This window comes from Echinops telfairi, unplaced genomic scaffold, assembly GCF_000313985.2.
Source record: "Echinops telfairi isolate 266 unplaced genomic scaffold, ASM31398v2 ScPeMD7_3509;HRSCAF=4178, whole genome shotgun sequence".
Classification (NCBI taxonomy): Eukaryota; Metazoa; Chordata; class Mammalia; order Afrosoricida; family Tenrecidae; genus Echinops; species Echinops telfairi.
Genome location: NW_022107407.1, coordinates 14230718 through 14255033, shown reverse-complemented (window position 1 = coordinate 14255033; position 24316 = coordinate 14230718). Strand labels below are relative to the sequence as shown.

The window sequence follows — 24316 nt, the reverse complement described above, 5'->3', positions numbered from 1 at the left end:
ACTTTTAGCTGTAATATTTATGAAGCACACCACGACAACTTTTATTCCACCCCGCCACTGTGAATTCCAAGTCACTGTTCAATTACCAGCCAAGTGTGAACCATTCATATCATTCAGGGACCTTATACAGCAGCAATATTTACATTTTAGAATTCAAAGTATATTTATTGTGAAGAATGAAAAGAAGCCCAAAATTTGTAAGCCCAATTCCAGAATTTCTACATCTCTCAGATGGGTCTCAGTGAATCTACATGCTTCTCAGATGACACGTGGCCATATTTAAGTTTTAGTATTAATATACTAGGGGTTTTCTGCTTTAGGATGGATACACTCAAGATTTTGACTTTTGTTAACATGCTACCATGATGTCATCCTCCAACTTTAAACTTCACATTTACTTTTCCAACTTTGAACTTGGCAATTACTTTACATAATATCCTAATTATACATACATACTTATACCAATAGTTATATGCATACATGTATATGGAAGGTGGTACAAAATTCATGGAAAATGGAATTAAAAGATAATAGAATTTTTACATGAATTTTTGAAGTCCCTTCATTTCCCACTGTATATACATATACATAAACATACACATATGGATGTCTTTTATTAGTTATCTGGCAATTAAATTCAACGTATTATCTTAAAAGACTTTTACTTCTGTAATGATTACAATATTTAATCTTGAATTACTATAGAGATTGTATTATCTTAAAAGACTTTTACTTCTGTAATGATTACAATATTTAACTTTGCATTACTATAGAGTTAAAAAAACTGTTATTGAATTGATTTCAACTCTTTGTGACCCAAGATATTGTTTCTGAGATTATAAATCTTTATGGAAGCATAAAACTTAATCTTTATCCTGTGGAGCAGCTGGTGTTTTTGAGCCACGAGCCCTGTGGTCAGCAGTCCAACCACCTAACTCAAAGTGCCACGGAGGCTCCTTTACAGGGCCAGACATCATCAAATAACTAATTTGAAGATGCCTGAAACACACAACGGATATTTTAAAGAAAAAACAAGCAGAAACCTACGTGTGCTTTATATATGTACTTTTGCTAAATTAGAAATGTCTTCATAGCATTTCTCTCTAAGAATTTAATAGCTATGGACAAACCAAACTGTGTTTTACCAGCTTGCTACTGGCCATCCTGCCTCTAGGTTGCCCAGTTACATTAACTCAGCATGTTTCTCTCTTCAAGCAAGCTAATCCGCATTCGACCTATAAGTGTGGATTTAACGTAATACATTCTTATCAGTCATCTGATGCTACGATACACTAAACATCCGTCTTGTTGTATAAACACAAGACATAGATATACAACAATTAACATAATTTATCAGAGACCACTAGATTTGAGAAAACGACATAGCTTCAGGAAATGAGAAGAGGGATGGAATAACTGCTTGGCAGTATGAGGGAAGACATCAGTTAGGGATTGTATCTGAGTCTTTAAGAAGAGGGGCCAAGTGAACAAAGGAACGACATGAAAATAAAGAGCTACTCCATTCAATAGTATTTATTGACTTAATTCAAGGAGAAGGAAATGAGATTCAAAACCAGGTGCTGTATAGCTTTTGGAAATATGATTTTCTTCCTAAAATTTGAGACACATTACCATCTACAAAATCCTTCTGAAAACAATTGTGCTCATATAAATTGTATACGAAGTCTGGATTATCTAGTTAGCATCTCAAAATAATCTCCAGGTTTCCTTACAATTTGCTTCTGTAGCAGAAAAACACTTGGATAAGTGCCATATGGTGTCTGCTGGAAGAATCGTAAACAGATTAACACAGAGAAATTTCTCACAAGCTCATTTAATACTAAAGAAATGTATACTGTGGTCATGGGGTGTCACATGGCTACAAGGTAGAGATGATCTTGAGTCGCTGTGGCAGCAGTGGTTGAAGTGGGGAGAAGTTCCATCCATACACCAAAGAATAGCTGACACGTGATGAAGAGCACTTCTTGGTCAAAATTCTTAATGAACGTGGACAGCACGCAGTCCTATTCCAAGCAAGAACTCTCAGGACATCTTAACTAAATATTTTTTATCACTTATAGGTCGAAGTGGATTAGCTTGCTTGAAGAGAGAAACATTTTAGGCTAACAAGCCTAAAAATAATTAGTTTGACAAAGGGATGGATTGATAACAGAATAGAAACAGCTAATAGAGGACTATAAATCAACTGGGAAATGTTTTAATACAAAGCGACAGACAGTCCACCCCAAAGTGACTTAACAAAGAAATAACAAACAGGTCTAGATGCTACATAGCGGAACAATCCAGGAATAGAAATTTCCCAGCACTTCATTATCTAGCACGTAAATAATGAAACATAGACCAGGTTTCTCTGTTTTTCTCAGTTCTAATCCATTGTTCTCTCCATTGTCAATCAAGTACTACACATGCCCTCCCAGGGTGACTACAAATATCTCTCAGGGAAAAAAAAGATTTTTGTTGTTGTTATTCAAGCCCATAAAAGAAGCAGTTCCAATCCCAGAGGTAAGAACACTTCTTATATTAAATTGTTCTTTTTGTCATCTCTGCTGGAGTAATATTCTCCTCCCTAATCACCATGAGACTCACTGAATTTTGATTCTGAGATCCCACGCTCTATCCAGAGCTGGACGTACAGTCAAAACTGTGAACAGCACATAAACAGAATGAGAGTGAGATGATTAAGCGAGAAATAGAAATGGCCATTACTAAAAATAAAATGTTCAAGTGAACAGCAAAAATAATAGATTACTAACACAGTCTTATAGGGAACCTGGTGGCATAGTGGTTCCACATTGGACTGCAATAATCAAAGACAGCAGTTCCAAACCAACAGCCACTCTCCTATAGAAAGACAGGACTTTTACTCAGATATATATATATATCTGTTTATTCCTATATATATATGTATATATTTTTCAAGTAAAATAAATATGTGCAATATATTGTATATAGTATGTGTTAGATGTAAAATATATAAATTAAAATATATTTGTATACATTTTGCAAATAAGAAGCACACCTTAAAATTTTACCTTAGTATATGATTCTAAATGTCTACTCTTTATACAATATATTGATGTTCTATGTGCTAATAAGGAAAATACATTCACTGTGATACAGTATTAAAAATTCTACTCTCTGAAGATATTAATGCTTCCAGTTCTCTATCAGCTTGCTGAAACATTTCAATTGGTATTCCATCAATTACTGGAGCCTTGTTTTGGGTCAATGTTTTAGTGTAGTTTGAACCCCTCAGCCCTATTGGTTCTTTCTCATCAGTTACCTCTTAAATGGTTGAATGCCAGCTAGTTCTTTTGAGTATATTCTGTGTACTCATCCCATCTTCTGCTGATGCCTCCTGCATCATTTAATATTTTGCTCATGGAATCTTTCAATAATTGCAACTTGAAGCTTGAATATTTTCTTCAATTCTTTAGGTTTAAGATATGCTAAGAATGTTCTTTTTTACAAATTTAGCTCTAGATCTTTTCACATGCCATTATATTAACTTTATCTTCTTTAGCTGCCTATTGATATTTTCTCTTCTGCTCTTCGACTTCATCATTACTTCCATTTGCCTTAGTTACTCTAAGATTAAGTGCAAGTTTCAGATTCTCTCTGACATTGAGATAGTTTATTGTGTCAGTCTGGCTGATAAACGCAGATGGAATTGACTGAAGGGCAGAGAGATAAATGGCTTGGTGAGCCTTGCCTTTCTTGTCTCTCGCTCTGTGATCATCGGACCAGTGTGCAGCTGCCTTGCTAGTTCTGTGCCTCAATTTAAAGGCTACACGGCCTGTGGGACACCTAGCCTGTGGACTGTGTCACTGTAAGTTGAGGTCCGTTTAAGACTTCTCTGGAACTGGGGACTGGCGGTTGGTGACCTGCCTTGTGATTGGCTGCTGTGCTGACATAGCCTAGCTCTCTCTACAAATAGAGGAAGATCTGGCATCAGACAGAGACTTGAAGGACTAGTCTCTCAACTTTCTCTCACGGACGTGAGTTGCGCTAAGCCATTTGTAGTGCTTTCTAATTTAACTGTTTATTTCTTGTATTATATATTTATCTGTATATGATTTAACAGTTCGTTTCTCGTTATATATCTAATTATCTTTATAAATAAATATATTAAATTACCAGGGATTTGGTTTTATCTCTCTAGAGAACCCTGTCTAACACAGACATCCACACTAGTCTTTTCTTTCTTTCTTGTCTTTTTAAATATGTTTTTATTTATCCATGTCTACTCTTCTTGAAGTCATCCCACATTATTCAATTCTTCTTTTATGAGTGGTCTGTGTACTCACTTGTTCTTGCCAGGAAATGTTTAAAATAGCTGCTTTCCAAACTTACTAGATTTCATCCACTATTTGTACCCATTCCAAGGAGAGGTGACAAAATAGGATGCTCAAATTATAGAGCAATATTAAAAAATACATGCATGCTAAATTTTACTGTGCCATAGTTGTAGCAGTACATTGATAGGGAGCTGCCAGAGGTTCAGCCTCGATCCAGAAGAGGGCATAGAACAAGGGACATCATTGTTCATCTCACATGGATCTTGACTCAAAACAGAGACGACTAGCAGGATGGTTACTTGTGGTTCATTGACTATGCGAAGGCCTTTGACTGTGTGGAACATAGCAAACGTTGGACAGCTTTGAGAATGGGGACTGCAAAACATTAATGAGCTCATGCAGAACTTGTACATGGATCAAAAGGCAGTTTTGGGAACTGAACAAGGGAATGCTGTGTTGTTTAAAATCAGTAAACATATGCATCAGGGCTGGACCCTTTACCTTCTCTCAGTGCTTGTTCAATCCGTATGCTGAGCAAAACAAATCAACTGGCTTAGAAGAAGAAAGTGGCATCAGAGTTGGAGGAACATTTTGCAGATGACATGAGCTTGCTTGCTGAAACTGAGGAGGACTTAAAACAAGTGGTGATAAAGATAAAAAATTGCATCTTCAGTCTGGATTACAACTCAATGTAAAGAAAAGCAAAATCCTCGCAATTGGTCCAATAGATAACATCATGATAAACGGAAAAAATTGAAGTTGTCAAGGATTTCGTTTTGTTTGGATCCACGATCAATACTCATGGAAGCCTCAATCAAGAGAGCACACAATGCATTGAAATGGGTGCATCTGCTGCAACCAGAAGGGTGTTTACTTTTGTTTTGTTGACTATTAGGCATAGAGTCCCTCACTGGCACCTAACAACAACGTAAACCAAACCCAAATCCTCACTGTTTTGCTTTGACCAATAGGTAACATCACGATACATCTGCTGCACAAGACCTCTTTAAAATGTTAAAAAATGGGGGGGGGGTTACCCTGAAAATTAAATTGTATCTGACCCAAGCCAAGGTAGTTTTACTCTCCTCATACACATTTTAAAGTTGGTTAAAAAGGACTGGAGAGGAATCAATAATTTTGTTTTCTGCTGCTTATGAAGATAATTAAAAGTCCCTTGGACTGCCAAAAGAACAAGCCACTCCGTTGTGGAATGAGAGCCAGAATCCTCATAGAGACAAGGATGGCAGTACTCCATTTACATACGTTGGACATGCCAGGAGAGACAGTCCCTGGAGAAGGACGTCATGCTGAGTGGAGGGTAGAGGAAAAGAGAAAGGCCATAGAGGAGTTGGATTCACAGAGTGGCTGCAACAGTGCAATCAAACATATGAACAATTGTGAGGCGGGCACAGGATAAGGAAGAAAGAATAACTGCAATGCGAGCAATAAATGTCTAAACTTGACACACTGTTAAATATTTAGATATACTGTATGGATATAGTGATGTAGACTAACATGAATTCAAAAATGTGAAATATTATTCAAAATTAAAATTATTTTCATCAATATTATTACTACAGTTATGGCAAATTATAGTCAGAAGAAATAAAGACAGAACTTCAGTTAAACTAATGAATTATAAAAACATTCATTCATTTCTGATATAGAATTGATTAGTAAGTTATTTCTGAAGAGAAACAATTCTTTCTATAATGTCACATATCATCAATTACATAAGTTCACCTACTTTAGTGTGTAACTACATAAAAGTTCCACATTTAGAGTACACCTTAAGTTCTCTACATATAATTTAAAATCCAGACTTTAGTTTTATCTAAAGTAATACAAAATTAGCTTTTAATGGTGTACCCAACTGTGTGTAACAGATGGGTTTCTACACTACTGTATTCTTGTACTAATAATTTAACTAAATATATTGAGATCATACACAATCAGAGACAACTGTATGTTAACTTAGTACTAATTCTTGCACTTGTGGCTTCTAACTTTATGAAGTAGAGACATATTAGAGCATTCCAAAGTTGTTAATGCTTAAATTCTCCAACCAAAAGTGGCAATTTTCTTCACATTGACTTTGATATTTCTTGCAGGTGAGCACATTAGACTGGGTACGAGCTGAGAAACTCTACAACCTCTGTGAGGTATTATTTAAAGTTCATAAGGTAAGCATGCTTTTATATTTTAGATGTTTTCACATAAACAAGATATCCCTTTAAGTTTAAATAATGAGATGATTTGTTTTCATTAAGTCTATTAGAATGGTAAAATAACATGAAAATTATCTCGAGCCTCAGCCGACTATCATATTAGATAATATTGTTGTGCTATTATGAATTTTGTCAGTTATTTTGAGAGGGTGTGAGTATTTTTATGTATGTGTGTGCTGAGAGTATATATACTTTATAGCTTCCAATTGCAATGTTTTTAAAAACATTTTTTAAACATTTAAAAATCAGATACAGATTTGTTTCCTAAAATATTTTATTTTTTAATCTAGTCTGGACTGATCAGAATAAACAAATATTTTTATCCGTTAGAGGATTCATTGGCCAAGAAAGGGCAGTTTTGTCTATAACATTTATTTTAAGGTTTCAGAGTAACATGATTTATTTTAAAAATTACATAGTAACTAATATTAAAATTATACAATAGCATATATTAAAATGGCTAATACATTGCCATTTTAATCCATTTTAACTGTTTCTAATGGGAAAACACATAAACATGTAATGCACTCTTGAAATTAACAAAAACTGAGTTTAAAAGTCAGATACACTTTTACTGGGAGGCATTGTGCCTAACTTATGACCAGATGCTATAGGCAGGTGTATATACTAGAAATAAAGATTACTGAATATTTAAATGTAAATTGTGCCAAAGGGACCAGATTACAGACCTACAGGTATTTCCTTGAAAACAAATCTAGCAGACCGCAGGTTTTGTCATGAGTTGATAAAATATATGAAGGAAAGGAAATGAGATCAAAGTTAATAACAAACTTAGTGACCATAGCCAAGGAGTAGATTGCCGTCTGTCAAATAGTCCCATGTTCACCACACACCATACTAGAACAAGGGTAGTCCCTAACCCATTGTCAGTCCCAGTTACATAATTTCTCTTGTCAAATGAGGTAATGAATGTTACAAGCAGAATCTTGCCATGAAATATTATGTGGCTCAAATTGTGTCTTGCATTTCTTCCACTTGGTTCTGTTAGGTGCCATCATGCTGGCTCTGACCCCTAACACCCTGTGAATGCCAGAAGGAAACATTGCATGGCTCTGTGGCATCTCACAATTCTTATGCCTGAGCCCCATGGGTGCAGCCACTGTTCCCTCCATCTTGTCCAAGGCCTTACTCTCTTTCACCGACTCGCTAGTTTACCAAATATGTTGTCTTTCTCCAGGGACTGGTCTCTTCTGGCAATATGTCTAAAGTATATATGATGGAATCATTCTAGCCTTCCTTCTTCCAATACGGATCAGTTTATCCTTTAAACAGTCCATAGTACTTTCAATATTCTTCTCCAACGCCACAATTCAACTGCATACAGTCTTCTATGATCTTCCGTATTCAATGTCCAATTTTTGCTTCATTGTGCTTTCATTGCTTCATCAATTTGTTGAAACATTTCATTTGTTATTCTGTCAATTCCTGGAGCCTTGTTTTTGGATAACTCTTTCAATGCAGCTTGAAGTTTGTCCTTCATCACCATTGATTCTTGCTTATATGCTACCTCCAGTAAGGGTGGCATGTTGACTAGTTATTTTTGATACAGTGACTTTGTATACTATTTCCATGTTCTTTTGATGCTTCCTTTATCCTTCATTATTTTCTCCATCAAATCTTTCAGTATGACCACCTAAGGTTTGAATTTTTCGTCAGATTTTGAAGTTTAAGAGTGTTAGACAGGGTACTCTAGAGAAATATAATACCAGGACACTTATGATTTTGTAGATAGATAGATAGAGCATGAAGGAATATAATGGCTAATTAGTCCACACAGCAGTACAGAGGGCTCAGTTCAACTCACTCCTGTGAAACAATTAATATACTGATAGTTCTTCAACTCACAAGGCCTGGTGGGTCCAAGGTAAAGGAAGCAGACAGCTGAGTCTCCTGTAGTGCAATGCAGGCAGTCTGGCCACAGGCAGCAAACAGCAGGGTGGGTCAAAAACAGCCAGATGACAGGACCCAACAGTCCCCAGCTCAAGTGATGTATACACCAGCAGTGTGGCGAAGCAGGTCTCAAAGGAACGTCAAGTTATAGCAACACAGTCCACAGGTTGGGTGTCCAATGGGTAGTGTAGCTCACAAGTTGAGGCAGAGAACCAGATGTTGTGCACTGGTCCAATCACCAGAGAGCAAGAGACAGAAAGCCGAGGCTCACCAAGCTATTTATTTCTCTGCCCTTCAACCAAACTGGGACCTTTTTAATCCCACATGTTCTTATTGACCAGGTTGACACAATAAACCTGCATATCACATTAAGATACATCTTTCTATTTGTTTTTCTAATTCTAGATATTTGCTAATTTTATATCTTCCCTTTGAAATTTTCTACCTAGCTCTTTGACTTCATCATTTTTTATATTTACTTTAACTACTTTATAATTTAGAGCCAGTTTCAGAGTCTGTTCTGATATCCACATGAATCTTTCCTTTTTTCCTTTTTAATAACCTTGTTTTTCATGAATGATGTTCTTGATGATGTCCCACAAGTTTACTCTCATTAGTGTTCAGTGTGCTAAACCTGTTTTTGAGATGGTCGTGAAATTCAGGGGCATGCATTCAAGGTCTTTTTTTGGCTCTTGTGGGTTTATTTCCATTTTCTTCAGCTTCAACGTGAACTTGTAAGAGAAATTAAAGGTCTATTCCACCATCATCCACTGGCATGGCTTTAGCTTCTGATCCAGAGTTTCTCCATCATCTCTTCCCTTAGATGTGGTCAATCTTATTTATGTGTATTCTACTTGAAATATTCCATGTGTATAGTTGCCTTTTTGTGTGGCTGATAAAAAGGAATTTTCTCTGAAAAAGTTCATTAGTTTTGCAAAATTCTATCAAGCAAATCTCCAGCTTTGTTTCTATTGCCAAGTCCTTGTTTTTCACGTACTATTCCTTCCTCTTTGTAGCTAACTTTTGCATTCTCATCACCAGTAATTATCAAAGTATGTTGATTTCATGTTTGATCAATTTCCCATGGAAATAATTGGTAAAATTCTACAATTTCTTCTTCACTGGGTTTTGTGGTTGTGCATGAATTTGAATCATAATTTTATTGATTGGATTTCCTTGAAGTAGACAGCATTTTACTTCATGATTGATTTTTCAATGTCATTTTTTCCAATGAATTCCTCTGGATTGTGTTATTCCTGGAATGTGAAAATCATACAATTTTCTAATTCAAAATGACCAGTATTGGCCCATTTTTACTCACACATGTCTAGGGAGTCAATCTTTATATGTCCCATTCGTTTTAATGACTTCTCATTTTCTTAGCTTCATGCTTTGCACGTTCCAAGTTCCAATCATTAGCAGCTTTTTGCAGCTGTGTCTTCTTACCTTGAGTATGCCCTGTCATCAAATGAAGATCTTGAAGGTTACCCTCCCAAAGGCTTTGCCTGACTCAAGTCACGATGATTGCCTGCATTCCAGGAAATCAGAAGATTCACAGTCACTTTTGAGTACCTTCTGATCCAAGCACCTGATTTTGTGGCTCTGTCTTCAACATTATTCTACTTCAGTTCATTAGGTCTTCATTATCTGACAATGTTTAGAAACTATGCAAAAACCTTCAGCAGTTCGTTTCTCTGAAGTGGGGTGTGAATTCTTCATTTCCTGTTCTTTGTCTGGAGGCTCCACTGAAAAAAATACAGATATCATCACACGCTACATAGACTTTAATACCAAAATATGTTGCCTTTGAGTGCATTCAAATTCTTAGTAACCTATAATAGAGTCTATATGATTGTAAATCTTTATGAGAGAAGACAATTTAGCATTCCTCCCAAGGAATGGTTATTGGGATTGAACCATCAATCTTGATGTTAGCAATTCAATACTTAAACCAACAGCATCACAGAATTCTGATTATTTAAAAAAAAACACAAACTCAATGCTATTGAGTTGATATGAGCTCATAGTCATCCTTTATGACATTGTAGAACTGCCCCTCTGGGTTTCCAAGACTGTAACTCTTAATGGGAGTAGAAAACCACAGAGCTGCTGATGGTTTCAAATTGTGACTCTTGAGGTAGCAGTTCTATACATAACCCACTATACAACGAAGGTTCACCTGACAATATTGTTATTGTTAGGTGCTCTCAAATTGGTTCCAACTCATAGCAACCCTATGCACAACAGAACAAAGCATTGCCCTGTTCTGTGACATTGTAAAAATTGTCCTATTATTTGAGATCATGGTTGTGGCCACCATGTTAATCTATCTTGTCAAGGGTCTCCTTCTCTTTCACTGACACTCTACTTTACCAAGCATTCTATCCTTTCCAAAGACTGGTGTTTCCTGAGAACATACTCAAAGTACACGTAACAACATCTCATCAGCTTTCCCTCTAAAGAACACTCTGGTTGCACCTCTTCCAATACATCTTTGTTTGTTCTTTCTACAGTCTATAACTTTCAATATGTTCCACCAATCCCATAATTAAAATGTGCTGATTATTATTATGTGTTCCTCATTCAGTGTTAACATTTCTCTGAAAAAAATAGGTTAAAAATGGGCAGGACCTTTATGGGAGAGGGAAAAATTAATAAAATTGGTTGTTGTTGTTGTTGTTAAGTGCCCTTGAGTTGATGTCAACCCTTTAGTCACCCTATGCACAACAAAACAAGACACTGCACAGTCCTACACCACCCTTACAATTGTTTCCATGACTGACCCCAGGTTTGTATCCACAATGTCAATCCATCTCATTGAGGGCTTTCCTCTTGTTCAACAGCCTCTCTGCTTTACCAAGTGTGATCTCCTTCCTCAAGGACTGGTCTCTCCTTTAGGCAAGAGTCTAAAGGGTTTAAGACGAAACCTTGGTGTGCTTGCAACTAAGGAGCACTCTAGCTGTACTTCATCCAAAACAGTTTGGTTTGTCCTTGGAACACTTCATGTTACCTTCAAAATTCTTCTCCTGCACCACCATTCAAATGCAAATAGTATTCTTCAGTTTTCTTTAGTCAGTGTCCAGCTTTCACATTCATATAAGGCAAGGGAAAAGAGCATGGCTGGGCTCAGGTGCACCTTAGTCCTCAAAGTAATATCCTTTCTTTTAAATACTCGATAAAGAGGTCTTGTGCAGCAGATTTTCCTAATGCAACACATATTTTGACCTCTTCATTGATGATTCCATGAGCATCATTGTGGATCCAAGCAAGACAAAACCCTGAACATCAACCTTTTCTCCATTTATCATGATGTTATTGATCCATTTGTGAGGATTTTGGTCTTCTTTAGATTGAGTTGTAAATTATACTGAAGGGTGAAATTCTTGAATTCATCAGCAAGTGTTTCAATTCCTTCTCACTTTCAACAAGCAAGATAGTGTCATCTGCATATCATGGGTTATTAGCGAACTGTCCTCCAATTCTGATGCCACATTCTTCTTCATAGAAGCTATACTTCTTCAATCTAGAAAATCATCGGAGAAACTGGTTTATATAAGATGGGTTAGCCCTAACAAGTAACTAAACTTATTTAAAAACTGCTTAATTAGAAGCATTTATTTTTGTTCCTTAGTAATCAAATTATCAGGAGAACCCATCAGGTGCTTCACAGGGCTTTCTGGTCTTGTAAAGATTTATTGACATGGAAACCACTGGGGCAGTTGTACTCTCTCCTAAAGGACCATGAGAATCAGAATCAATCTGATGGCAATTCATTTGATTGTGGATTTTGCTAATTAATCAAATCATTTCATTAAATACACACTTATGAAGAGGTCAATGAAGATAACGGTACTTTAGCAAAATCTGTTGAAAAAAAGTAGAGTGTGCCCAGGCTTGTCTTCAAAGAAGCAGCCATCTAAGTGAGGCATCAGCTAAGTACACATGGATGATGCACAACAGCCTGTGTGATCCAATTATTCTAAATAATAAAATCCAAATCCAAAAATGAGAACAGAATCAGAGCTTAAATTTGGAACATTCAATAAGCAGAAGGCCATGGATGACAATAGAAACCCAAAATTTATTTGCAGAATTCTGAATGGATTAAGCCTCCTTGAATCCCCTCTGACCACAGTTCAGGGATGTGAGTAGCCTTTCTGAGACAGACTGCATTGCAAAGTTGATGATGGCATGTAGTTAAGTTAAAATGTAATACCTTATCTGGTCTTCTTTTGACCCAGTCGAAAGTTTAAGTTTTTAATATATTTTACTTTCTTTTTTGATTGAAGTATTTTCGTGGTGTGTTTTGTCATTTTTGTTCCTTCTTGTTGGTGGTGGTGGTGATATTTTTTATTTGAGATTGATATGATTTTCTCTATAGGAAGTGTGTTAGTCTGGGTACTTTAGAGAAACAAATCCACAGAAACTCATGCATAAGAGAGAGTTTTATATGAAGGTTAAGTGCGCATCAAGAAAACACCCCAACCCAGTGCTGCCCAAGCCCATAAGTCCAGCATTAACCCATTAACCCATATGTCCAACACCAATCCACAAAGTCCTCCTCCATCTCACAAAAGAGACACAATGATGCCGACTGCAGGAGGAAAGCCGAGTCAGTGAATGTGGAAGCATCTCAGCGCTGGCAGGGGTCTCCACAAGACTGCTCCAGCACCCAGGGTTGCATCGGGGAAGGTCAATGCAGCTTCTCCTCAGGGATGTCTTGCAGGAAGTGAGCCTTTCCAGCTGAAGCAGGGGACTGTCTAAGGCAGCTGCACCCTGGCCCGACTATCAGAAAGCAGGAGACCTGAGAACAAGAAAGGCGAGGCTTACCGAGCCATTTATCCCTCCACCCTTCAATTAACCCCATGTGTTTATCGGCCAGGTTGGCACAATAAACTAACTACCTCAGGAAGTCCAAGATAGGTAAATCTATATGGACAGTAACTGGATTAATAACTACCTAGGGACATCACAGCAGAGGTCAGGGGGAAATGGAGAGCTAACAGAAATGGCTATGAGAAGAAAAACATTCTAACATGCATTGTAGTGATGATTGCACAGCTCTTCTTAATGCGATTGATTGATTGATTGAATTGAACTATATGTGAATTAAATGCCAGAAAACTATTAACAAAATTTTAATGAAAATTATAATTCAAAGTTTTGTTTATTTCCTTGAATTGAAAATATGCTCTAAAGTAATTATCTCGCCAAACATGGACTTTAAAAAATTTCTTGGTAAATGGGAATTAAAAGGTAATAGAACTTTCCTATAAACTTTTTGAAGTTCCTAGCATTTACATTTAATGTAATGTAAATTTAGAGATATGAAACTTCAGCATGCATCAAATGAAAATCATCAAAAAGTATATTTTCATAATATCAGTTTCAAACTTGTAATTATACTATCCAGTTTTGAACAATAACTTATTGGGAGATGTATTTGTTATTTTGTTGAAATCAATAATCAAAGAGATGAAGAAAAGGCTCATTTAAATTACAGAGATTATAGAGGGTCGGCATTTCCGAAGGTGAATAAATGAAGAAGTGAAGTCTTGCGTTATAATATTGAGGGATTCTACTGCTAAAATATTGATAGAAACAGGAAACATTAAAAGATGGGAAGAATACATAGAGTCTCATGCCAAAGAATTGTCAGCAATGTTAAGAAGAAGCATTTGATACTGCATAAAGAAGTCTACGCTACACTGAAGGCATTGGTGAAAACAGTATTTTTTTCCAACTAAGATGGTTCAAGAAACACATGAAACTCCATCTTCTTTTGAAGATGGATTCAAAAGAGGGATATCATTGCTGATGTCAAATATATTTAACTGAAAGGGAGAACACCATAACAATGTTTACCTGTGTTTCAGTGACTAAGCCTAAGCCCACAACTGTGGGGATCATAACATTGTGTGACCAGGAACTCCAGATCATGTCATTGTGCTCAACTAGAACTCGTAACTTTACCAAAAAGTAATAATCTTTCTAACAGATTAAGGTTGTTCTGAATCATTTCAAGTCATGGTTGTATCTGATCACCATACTTGGTAAATCTGTATGCTAAGCAAATAATCTGAGAAGCTGAACTATATAAAAAGCATCACATCAATATTGGAGGAAGATTGATAAATAACACTGGAGATGCAAAAGATACCATTTTGCTTGAATGCTGAAAGGACTTGAACCTTTACTGGTGAAGATCAAAGGCCACAGCTTTCAGTATGGATTGCACATCATCATAAAGAAAACAAAAACTCTCACAATGGGACCGATAGATAACATGACAACTGAGGAAATGATTAGTGTTCTCAAAGGAGTTATTTGACTTGGATCTACATCCCAAGTCCCAGAGAGGAAGCAGTCATGAGACCAGCTGACTTACTGCATTGGACAAAGCGGCCACTAGAGATCAGTTGGAAGTGTTCAAAAGCAGATGTCACGTTAAGGACTCAGGTGTGCCCAGCACAAGTGACATCACAGTGTTTGCCATCATGTCATATGGATGTGAAAACCAGACAATGAATAAGGAGGACTAGATAATGATGCCTCAACTGATGATGTTTGGTAAGGATATTGAATATGCCATGGATCAGATAGAATGAATAAATGTGTGTTGGAAATCGGAATGCTCTTGAGAAACAGGATTCTGAGAATTAGTCTCATGTGCTTTGGACATGTGAGCAGCATGGACAAGTCCTTGGAAAAGGACATGATGCTTGGTAACGTAGAAGCTGTGTGAGAGAGAAGATCTTCATGGAGATCAATTCACGAAAGAGCTGCAGCAGGAGACTCACTCATCAAGGTGGGTGAGGGGCACAAACCGGAGAGGGCGTTGTTCTGGTTTTCATAGGGTTGTTATGAGTCAGAATCGATTCGACAGCACCTAACAATAACTTCCCATGCATGTTCTTTAACAATTGGGTACTTTGCAGGATTTTTTATACCGTGTGTGCTTAGTTAATAAACTATTATCATCAATGCCCACTTATTTCCCGGGCATTTTGAAAAAATAATAAATATGATATGAAATGATTATGAAATCATGGAAATAGTCAAAAGAATAGTTACAGCAAAGATAATAAAGTCAATACAGCAGTAATATCACAAAAATCAATATAACACAACAATACGATTTTTGTTCTTTGACGCCAGATAACTGATCCCTTCGGCACCTCGTGATCACACAGTCTGATGTGTTCTTCCATGTGGGCTTTGTTGCTTCTGAGCTAGAAATCATATCATTGTGTACTCACCTCCATGATATGATCGCTGAAGACAAATGGATACATAAGCAAATGTGGCAAAAAAGCTGATGGTGCCCGGCTATCAAAAGGTGTAGTGTCTGAGGTCTTAAAGGCTTGAAGGTAAACAAGTGGCCATCTAGCTCAGAAGCAACAAAGCCCACATGGAAGAAGCACATCAGCCTATGTGATCACGAGGTGTTGAAGGAATCAGAATATAAGGCATCAAAGAACAAAAAAAAATCTTACCATAGTGAATGATGGGGGGAGTGCAGGGTGGAGACCCAAAGCCCATTTGTAGGCCACTGGAGATCCCCTTGCAGAGGGGTCTCGGGGAGGAGACGAGCCAGTCAGGGTGCGATGTAGCAACAATGAAAAATACAACTTTCCTCTAGTTCCTAAATGCTTTCTCCCCCCACTCCCTGCCTCACTATCATGATCCGAATTCTAACTTGCAAGTCTGGCTAGACCAGAGGATTTACACTGGTACAGACAGGAACTGGAAACACAGGGAATCCAGGGCGGATGATCCCTTCAGGACCAGTGGTGAGAGTGGCGATACTGGGAGGGTAGAGGGAGAGCGGGTTGGAAAGAGGGAACCGATTACAAGGATCTATATGTGACCTCCCTGGGGGACGGACAACAGAAAAGTGGGTGAAGGGAGATGTCGGACAGGGCAAAATATGACACAATAATAATTTATAAATTATCAAGGGCTCCTGCGGGAGGGGGGGGAGCTGGGAGGCAGGGGAAAAAATGAGGAGTTGATGCCAGGGGCTTAAGTGGAGAGCAAATGTTTTAAGAATGACGAGGGCAATGAATGTACAAATGTGTTTTACACTATCGATGTATGTATGGATTGTGATAAGAGTCATATGAGCCCCTAATAAAACAATTAAAAGAATAATAAAATTAAAATAAATTGTAATCCATAGAATAAAAAATCAATATAACATTCAATAGTCCTGATAGAAGATGGAAATCTTTGAGTAATGATTATACATAATAATGCCTCTCTTTTGCAGACCTTTCATTGTTGGTATTGATCACTTAGCATGTATGTATTTCATATATGTTTAAGAATTATGTCCTTTTGCAGAAAATTGTATTACATGAACAGTAATAAGAAAAGTGAATAATGTTTAGGATAAAATTATTTTTAAACTTTGTTTTCATAATTACCCCATAATGCATAATCATCAATATTTAGGCCAGAAACCAAATTTCAGAGTTGTGATTTTCTTTTTGTATGCTGTTTCCTTCTCTTCAGAAAGGAGTTCTTCAAACTATTAAGATTATATTCAACATAGTTCAACACTCACCATGAAATAGATGAGAAATTTGCATAAATCAGTGCCTTGATTGCAATCATGATTTCAATTATAAACAACCTCCACCTAGCATATAAGGAAACATCATTTAACAGTAAGAAGCATCATTTATAATTCCATTTTCTCTCAACATAAATGTAAACAATTTTAAAATTGAGACAAACTAAATTTACTAGCGTTGGGTCATAGAATTGTGATAATTACGTAGCTGTTAGAGTGTGCTATCAATTCTATTTCAGTTCATTTCAGATCTAAGAATAGAACTATTTCACAGAGTTTCTTAGGCTTAAGTCTTTAAGAAGGAAGAGATTGGTAGGCCATTTTTTCCCACTGAGCCGCTGAGAAGCTTAATGTGACAATCTTTTAGTTAGCAGCCAACCACTTAAATCACGGCACCACCAGAATGTTTTATAGGAACTAACCGGCAAAAAAGGCAATCTCGTAACCTCATAACCCTTAAGTCGATTTCCAAGCACAGCGACCCATAGGCGAGGGTAAGAAACAGCCTCCTCTTTTTCACCTGGGACACGTGGTGAATTGAAACCACCAACCTTAAGGTCAGAGCTCCAGACCCTAACAACTGTGAATGATTACTCTGATGTCATTCCGTGCACCTCCTTTGCATTAACTCAGCTAATCATCTCATCATCCTTGAATTTAATCCTCATAGCCTCTAGTGGGGTTTTGTTTTGTTTTTGCCTTTATTTTACAGCTAACTCCCAAGCACAAAGTGAGTAAGTAACTTCTAAAAGTTTTACTCATTTAGTGGAGTAGGTCTAGATTTGCTTGGCTTCAAAGTTCATCTTAAAAACTATTGTGTTACAATTGTTAGAAATACTGTTGTAGTGCCAATCTATCTGAAGTATTGTGTATTTAAATTTTTACAACATGTTCTCCAGCAATCTTCAAAGTCGTTCATTTTGTATAATTAGGAAACTGAGGTAATAAATTCCAAAATATTTTTATTTCCTAAAGTCAGTTTTTGACTACTTACAGCAAGACTTTAACTCTTTAATTGTTCCATTTCTTAACTCTTACAACACATTTAAAAACACAAAAGAATTATTGCTTGAGGAGAAAAAACTAGAAGAAAATATCTAACGATATGAGTATATGTCCCCTACTTTTTATTTATGTAGTATTTATAATGCTATTTTTTGAATCTGAACCATAAATTAGTTTCATCATAAATGTGAAATATAACCTTCTCCCAACCAAGAAAGTTAACATGAAGTAGTTGCTTTTTTATTTTAATCATTTTATTAGGGGCTCATATAACTCTTACTGCAATCCATACATACATCAACTGTGTAAAGCACATTTGTACATTCATTGCCCTCATCATTCTCAAGACATTTCCTCTCCACTTAAGCCCCAGCATCAGCTCCTCATTTTTCCCCCACCCTTCCTGCTCCCCCCTCCCTCATGAAACCTTGATAATTTATAAATTATTATTTTGTCTTATCTTATACTAGTCAAAAAGTCTTAAATTTATATGGGCTATAATAGTGAGATAAGCAGGAAATATGGATAGGTAATATGATTGATTACTTTGTAAGAGAGCTACTTAACTAAATACTGTTTTTATTCAGTTAAGATATTAACTTATCTTTAGTTAAAATAATGTTTTAATTATATACCATGGCTTAGCATTTCATTAAATACTATGCTAATTTATTGGATTGGAAGATGATGAATTAATATTAAATAAGCTTGTATATGCAATATAATTTACCTTTTGTATTATTCACATTTCATGATAATCAATTTATTATAATTTCATTTTATCATTCAAAAATTGAAGCTTGTGAAGATGAAGCAAATCTCTCAAACTTAAATAGCTAATAATTTGCAAAGAAAATGTCTTAAGTGTTGTTTATTTGGCTTCAAAACCTTCTTTCCTTTGTTAAAGTACATAACTCTTCAATTATGACAAGCGACAAAGGAAAACAATTATTCAACCTTATACATCACTCATAATCACATACTATGTTTCCCTGTAATCAAGGTTTAACCATTAAGTGAAACAAATGGAATATGGATCTTTTAAGGAAGCCTACAAATGAAATAATTTCTCAAAATTTAGGTCATTGATTAAACCAAAAATTATTTTCTGTTATTTTTTAAAATGAGTCTGTTCCTTTTCTCTTTGGTTGAAATAATCAACCATATTTATTAAACAGTTTCTGCATGCCAGTCTATTGTGAAATATTTGCAGGTTCCAAAATCATGATACAGTCTCTGAATTCAGGTACCTTGACGATTTGGAAAGCGTAACCACTCACTTAGTCACACATACACAGAAACCATCACATTCCATTAAGCGTTTGGTGGATATATCAAAGATAGCTGGATTAAATGATAGAGAAATATTCTAGAATATATAGGAATGTACGTTATACTGGATAGTGAAAATCATGAAGTTTGTTTTAGACACACCAGTAGTCATTTCTGCAACTTGGTAAATCCTGTACCTTCTAAGCATAATAAAACATATTTGAAATAAAACCATTTAGGTCGTTTCTAAATTGATAAAGCTATTTGAGTAAATTTTTCTTTCTTTTTTTTTAAAAATAATTTTATTGGGGGCTCATACAACTCATCAAAATCCATACATACATCATTGTGTCAAGCATATTTGTACATTTGTTGCCATCATCATTCTCAAAACATTTGCTTTCTACTTGAGCCCTTGATATCAGCTCCTCATTTTCCCTCCTCCTCCCTCCACCTCCCTCATGAACCCTTGATAATTTAAATTATTATTTTTTGTCATATCTTGCACTGCCCGACATCTCCCTTCACCCACTTTTCTGTTGTCCATTCCCCAGGAAGGTTATCTGTAGAGCCTTGTAATCGGTTCCCCCTTTATACCCAGTCCTCCCTCCACCCTCCCAGTATCACCACTCTCACCACTGGTCCTGAAGGGATCATCTGTCCTGGATTCCCTGTGTTTCTAGTTCCTATCTAGACCAGATTTGTAAGGTAGAATTGGGATCATGAGAGTGGGGGGAGGAAGCATTTAAGAATTAGAGGAAAGTTGTATTTTTCATTGTTTCTACTCTGCACCCTGACTGGCTCATCTCCTCACCGCGATCTTTCTGTAAGGGGGTGTCCAGTTGCCTACAGATGGGCTTTATGACCCACTCTGCGCTCCCCTCATTTACAATGATATGATTTTTTGTTCTTTGGTGCCTGATACCTGATCCCTTTGACACCTTGTGTTCACACAGGCTGGTGTGCTTCTTGCATGTGGGCTTTGTTGCTTCTGAGCTCGATGGCTGGACTGGGGATAATCTAGTTTGTTGGGTGACAGATAAACAGAATATCTCAAGACTATTATGTGAAGAGACAACACAAGCAGTGAAATTCAAGTAATTTAAAAATGATTCACCGTTGAAGCATTAAATAATGATACACGAAAAGATATTTTATTATTTCATACATTTAGTACTTTAATCAGAACAAAAACAGAGGTACATAAAACTAGATTTTGTTATGAGGTAGTTTTAAAGTATTAAGGAAAAAAGATGAAAAAGTACCACCAAAATACAAAACGTATTTAAGATCTTCCCTTTTGCTACTTGATGGGCATCCTCACTTGCAATATTCTTCACTTTTATCCTTAAATGTCTTTTCACTGTAGGAGCAGGATCCCACTCCAGCGGTAGGCCAATTAGACAGTAGACACGGTGCTTGCTGTATTAGAAACAAGCAATTTCTCTTCTCTGAACATATTATATTCATCTTTGAAAAACCCGTTTCCACTTCAGCTGAACTTCCAGCAGTTGTTCTGACAATATTATTAAATCTTTACACTTTCAGGAATTGCATAATTCACTCATAATGACTTGTGGGAAACGAATGAAACATGTTATCCCCTGGTTGTTTGTCATTTTTCTCTGTAGGTTATGTGTTTATTTATTGAAGTAACTAATGCAAGGGAATACAAATTTATTTGTATTCATGTATTTCATCAAAAGCATAATGATAATGAATTTTATGGGGTGAATAAATAAATATTACAAGCATGGCTCTGTCTTATTTTTTATACCTATGAATGGAATGAACACTACTACACTTAGAATTCTCTGTTTTGCAACTGAACAATTAAAAAGAGTAAGTAGTCTATACTTGTGGTTTCCACCTTAGAGAGAATTGTGATTGCAAGTGTCATTTTAACAACTGGTTCATTGAACTGAACAAAAAAATTGGCACTGGTTCTGCTGAACCAGTGTGAACTGGCTGAATCTCATCACTGAACACAGGCACATGTTTGCACTATTTTCTGATACAGAATGCTGAACTGAATATAAATATCACTGTTGACTGGAAGGAACATTTAGAAACCTTGGCAGTGTGTCCATCCTTACCTTCTTTCCTTGTGTTGACAAAATCGATCTTCAAGAAGTGCTCCCATGCAATATCTGATGTACTTTCTTCAGTACACATCTGTGGAGTGTTTGAATGAATGGGTCATTTAAAGAGTTAAATGAATCAAAAGATTAGATACAAAGACATGGAAAGAGAGAAACTGAATTTCTTAAATGTCAGGCACTCGTTTTGCTGATCTCATGTTTCAGAAAGCAAAAACAAAAACCCACCATCTGTCTGTCAGTGTGTCAGACTGCGGTAGCTTGTGTGTTGCTGTGATGCTGGCAGTTATGCCACTGGTATTTCAAATGCCAGCATGGCCATCCAAAGTGGATTAGTTTCAGAAAAGCTTCCACACTAAGAATAGACTACTAATAAGGAACAGACAGTCCAGTTTGGAGAAATTAGCCACTGAAAAACTTATGAATATGTTTGTCGGATGCTGAAAGCCTCATGAATGTAGCAGAACATTGTCAGATGCAGTAGAGTTGATACAAAAAGAGTAAAACCTATGGGCCTGCATTTGCTGCTGGGACATGGCTCAACATGAGAAGAATCAGCTGCAAACATATATTAACAATTGGAACTTGGGATGTACAAAGTATGAATCTAGCAAAATTTGAAGTAGTAAAAAATGAAATGAAACATCAAGATTAATGCCTATGAGTGAGCTGAAAAAGACTGGTATTGGCCACGTTGAATCAGGCTGTCATATGATTTACTATACCAGGACTGATCAATTCAATAGGAATGGCATTGCATTCATTATCAAAAAGGACATTCCAAGAACTATATAGAAGTACAACTCTGTCTGTATTAGGGCAATATTTATCTGTCCATAAGGAAATCCAGTCAATACAAGCATTCTTCACATTTGTGCACCAACCACTGAAGCTAGTGATGCAGAAACTGAAGAATTTATCAGCATCTTCAGTCTGAAATTGATCAACTGTGATTAAGATGAATTCATAATTATTGGAAATTGGAAAGCAGAAATGGAAAACAAAGAGGAAGGAACAGGGGTTGGAAATAGACCTTGCTGATAGAAACAAAGCTGGAAATTGCATTTTGTAAGCCCAACAACTTCTTCATTGAAAATAGTTTTTTCAACAACACTAAAGGTGCCTTTATACATGAGGACTTCTCCAGAAGGATCTCACAGATATAAAATGACAAGATCTGTGAAAGTGATAATAGAGAAGCTCAATATCAATGGCTGAAATGAACTGATTTCATTTTGAACCCCATGTACTGATTTATGGGGTTGATTGTGGAACAGACCATCAATTGCTCATATGTAAGTTCAACTTGAAGTTGAAGGAAATGAAAACATATCAAAGTGACCCAAAATATTATCTTGAGTATATCTCATCTGAAATTTGCAACCATCTCAGGAATAGATTTGCTGCATTGAACACTAATGACAGGGACCCAATGAGCCGTGTGATGACATCGAGCATATCATCCTTAAGATAGCAGAAGTTCATTGAAAAGACAGGAAAAGTAGATCTCAAAAGAGAAAATAAAACTTTCTATTAATTATAGAATACCTAAGGCAAATGGAAGAAATGATATTGTAAAAAGAACTGAACAGAAAATTTCAAAGCACACTTCAAGAAGATAAAATAAAGCATTATAATAAAATTTACAAAGACCTAGGTTTATTAAACCAAAAATGAAGAACATTTGCAGTATATCTTAAACTAAAAGAACTGAAGAAAAAAGTCAAACCCTGAGTTGCAATATTAAAAGATTCTGTGGGCAAAATTTTGAACATACAGGAAGCATCAAAAGAAGATAGAATAGAGTCACTGTAGCAAAAAGAACTAGTGGAAATTCAAACATTTCAAGAGGGAGCTTATGATTAAGAATTAATATTATTGAAAGAAGATGCCCACGCTTCACTGGAGGCATTAGACAAAACAAGACTCCAAGGACTGATAGAATACCCACTGAAATGCTTCAACAAGCTGATGAAGTACGGAAAGCACGCACTCATCTATATCAAAAAATGTGAAAGACGGCTACCTGGAAAACTTATTGGATGAAAAACACATTTGTACCTATTCCAGAGAAAGATGATGCACCGTGACACAGAAATTATAGAACAATATAATCAATATGGCATGCAAGTAAACTTTTGCTGAACATTATTAAATAGCAACTGCAGCAGTACATCAGCAGGGAGCTGCCCGAATTTCAAGCTGTTTGATAAGTGGACTTGGCACCAGGGATAGCATTGCTGATAACAAATGGTTCTTGTTTCACATCATAGAATAATATAAAGATATGTACTTGTGTTTTAGTGACTATGCAAAGGCATTCGAGGATCATAACAAACTATGGGCATTCTTGAGAAGAGTAAGAATCCTAAAACACTTTATGGGGTTCATGCAAAACCCACATATGAATCCAGAGGCAGTTGTGAGAATAAAACAAAGGAATACTGCAAAATTGTAAATCAGGAAAGATGTGAATCAAGGTTGTATCAATTCACCATACTTATTCAGTCTTTATGCTGCACAAATAATCATAGAATATAGACCATTTGAAGAGTGGCATCAGGATTGAAGGAGGACTTATTAATAGCCTGCAATATGCAGACGACACAACCTGGCTTGCTGAAACTGAGAAGACCTTGAAGCACTTGCTGATGGAGATCAAAGATTGCAGCCTTCAATATATAGTACAGCCTAATATAGTTAAAGTGTGAAAGACCAATTATGTTACTTTTAGAAGTAAGGTGCATGAGGAGGCCCAATGTCCACCTGCCACCCTACTACCAAACCAATAATTAATGCATCTAGGTCCGTTCCCCCCTTAATCTTAAATATATTTATATATGTACATGGCTGTAGTTAGGCTTGTATATATGCCCTTTGCCTCTTACTTCTTTCCTCTATTTC

The 24316-nt window shown here is 36.3% G+C and overlaps 1 protein-coding gene across 1 annotated transcript in view; it reads left to right on the top strand.

Moving 5' to 3' along the window:
• The window catches only part of SNTG2 (syntrophin gamma 2), a 442011-nt gene that overhangs the window by 266875 nt on the left and 150820 nt on the right, over positions 1–24316 (top strand). The window contains exon 12 of the mRNA XM_030886702.2: positions 6431–6502. Coding sequence (XP_030742562.1) covers positions 6431–6502 — 72 coding nt within the window. The remainder of the gene's footprint in view (positions 1–6430; positions 6503–24316) is intronic.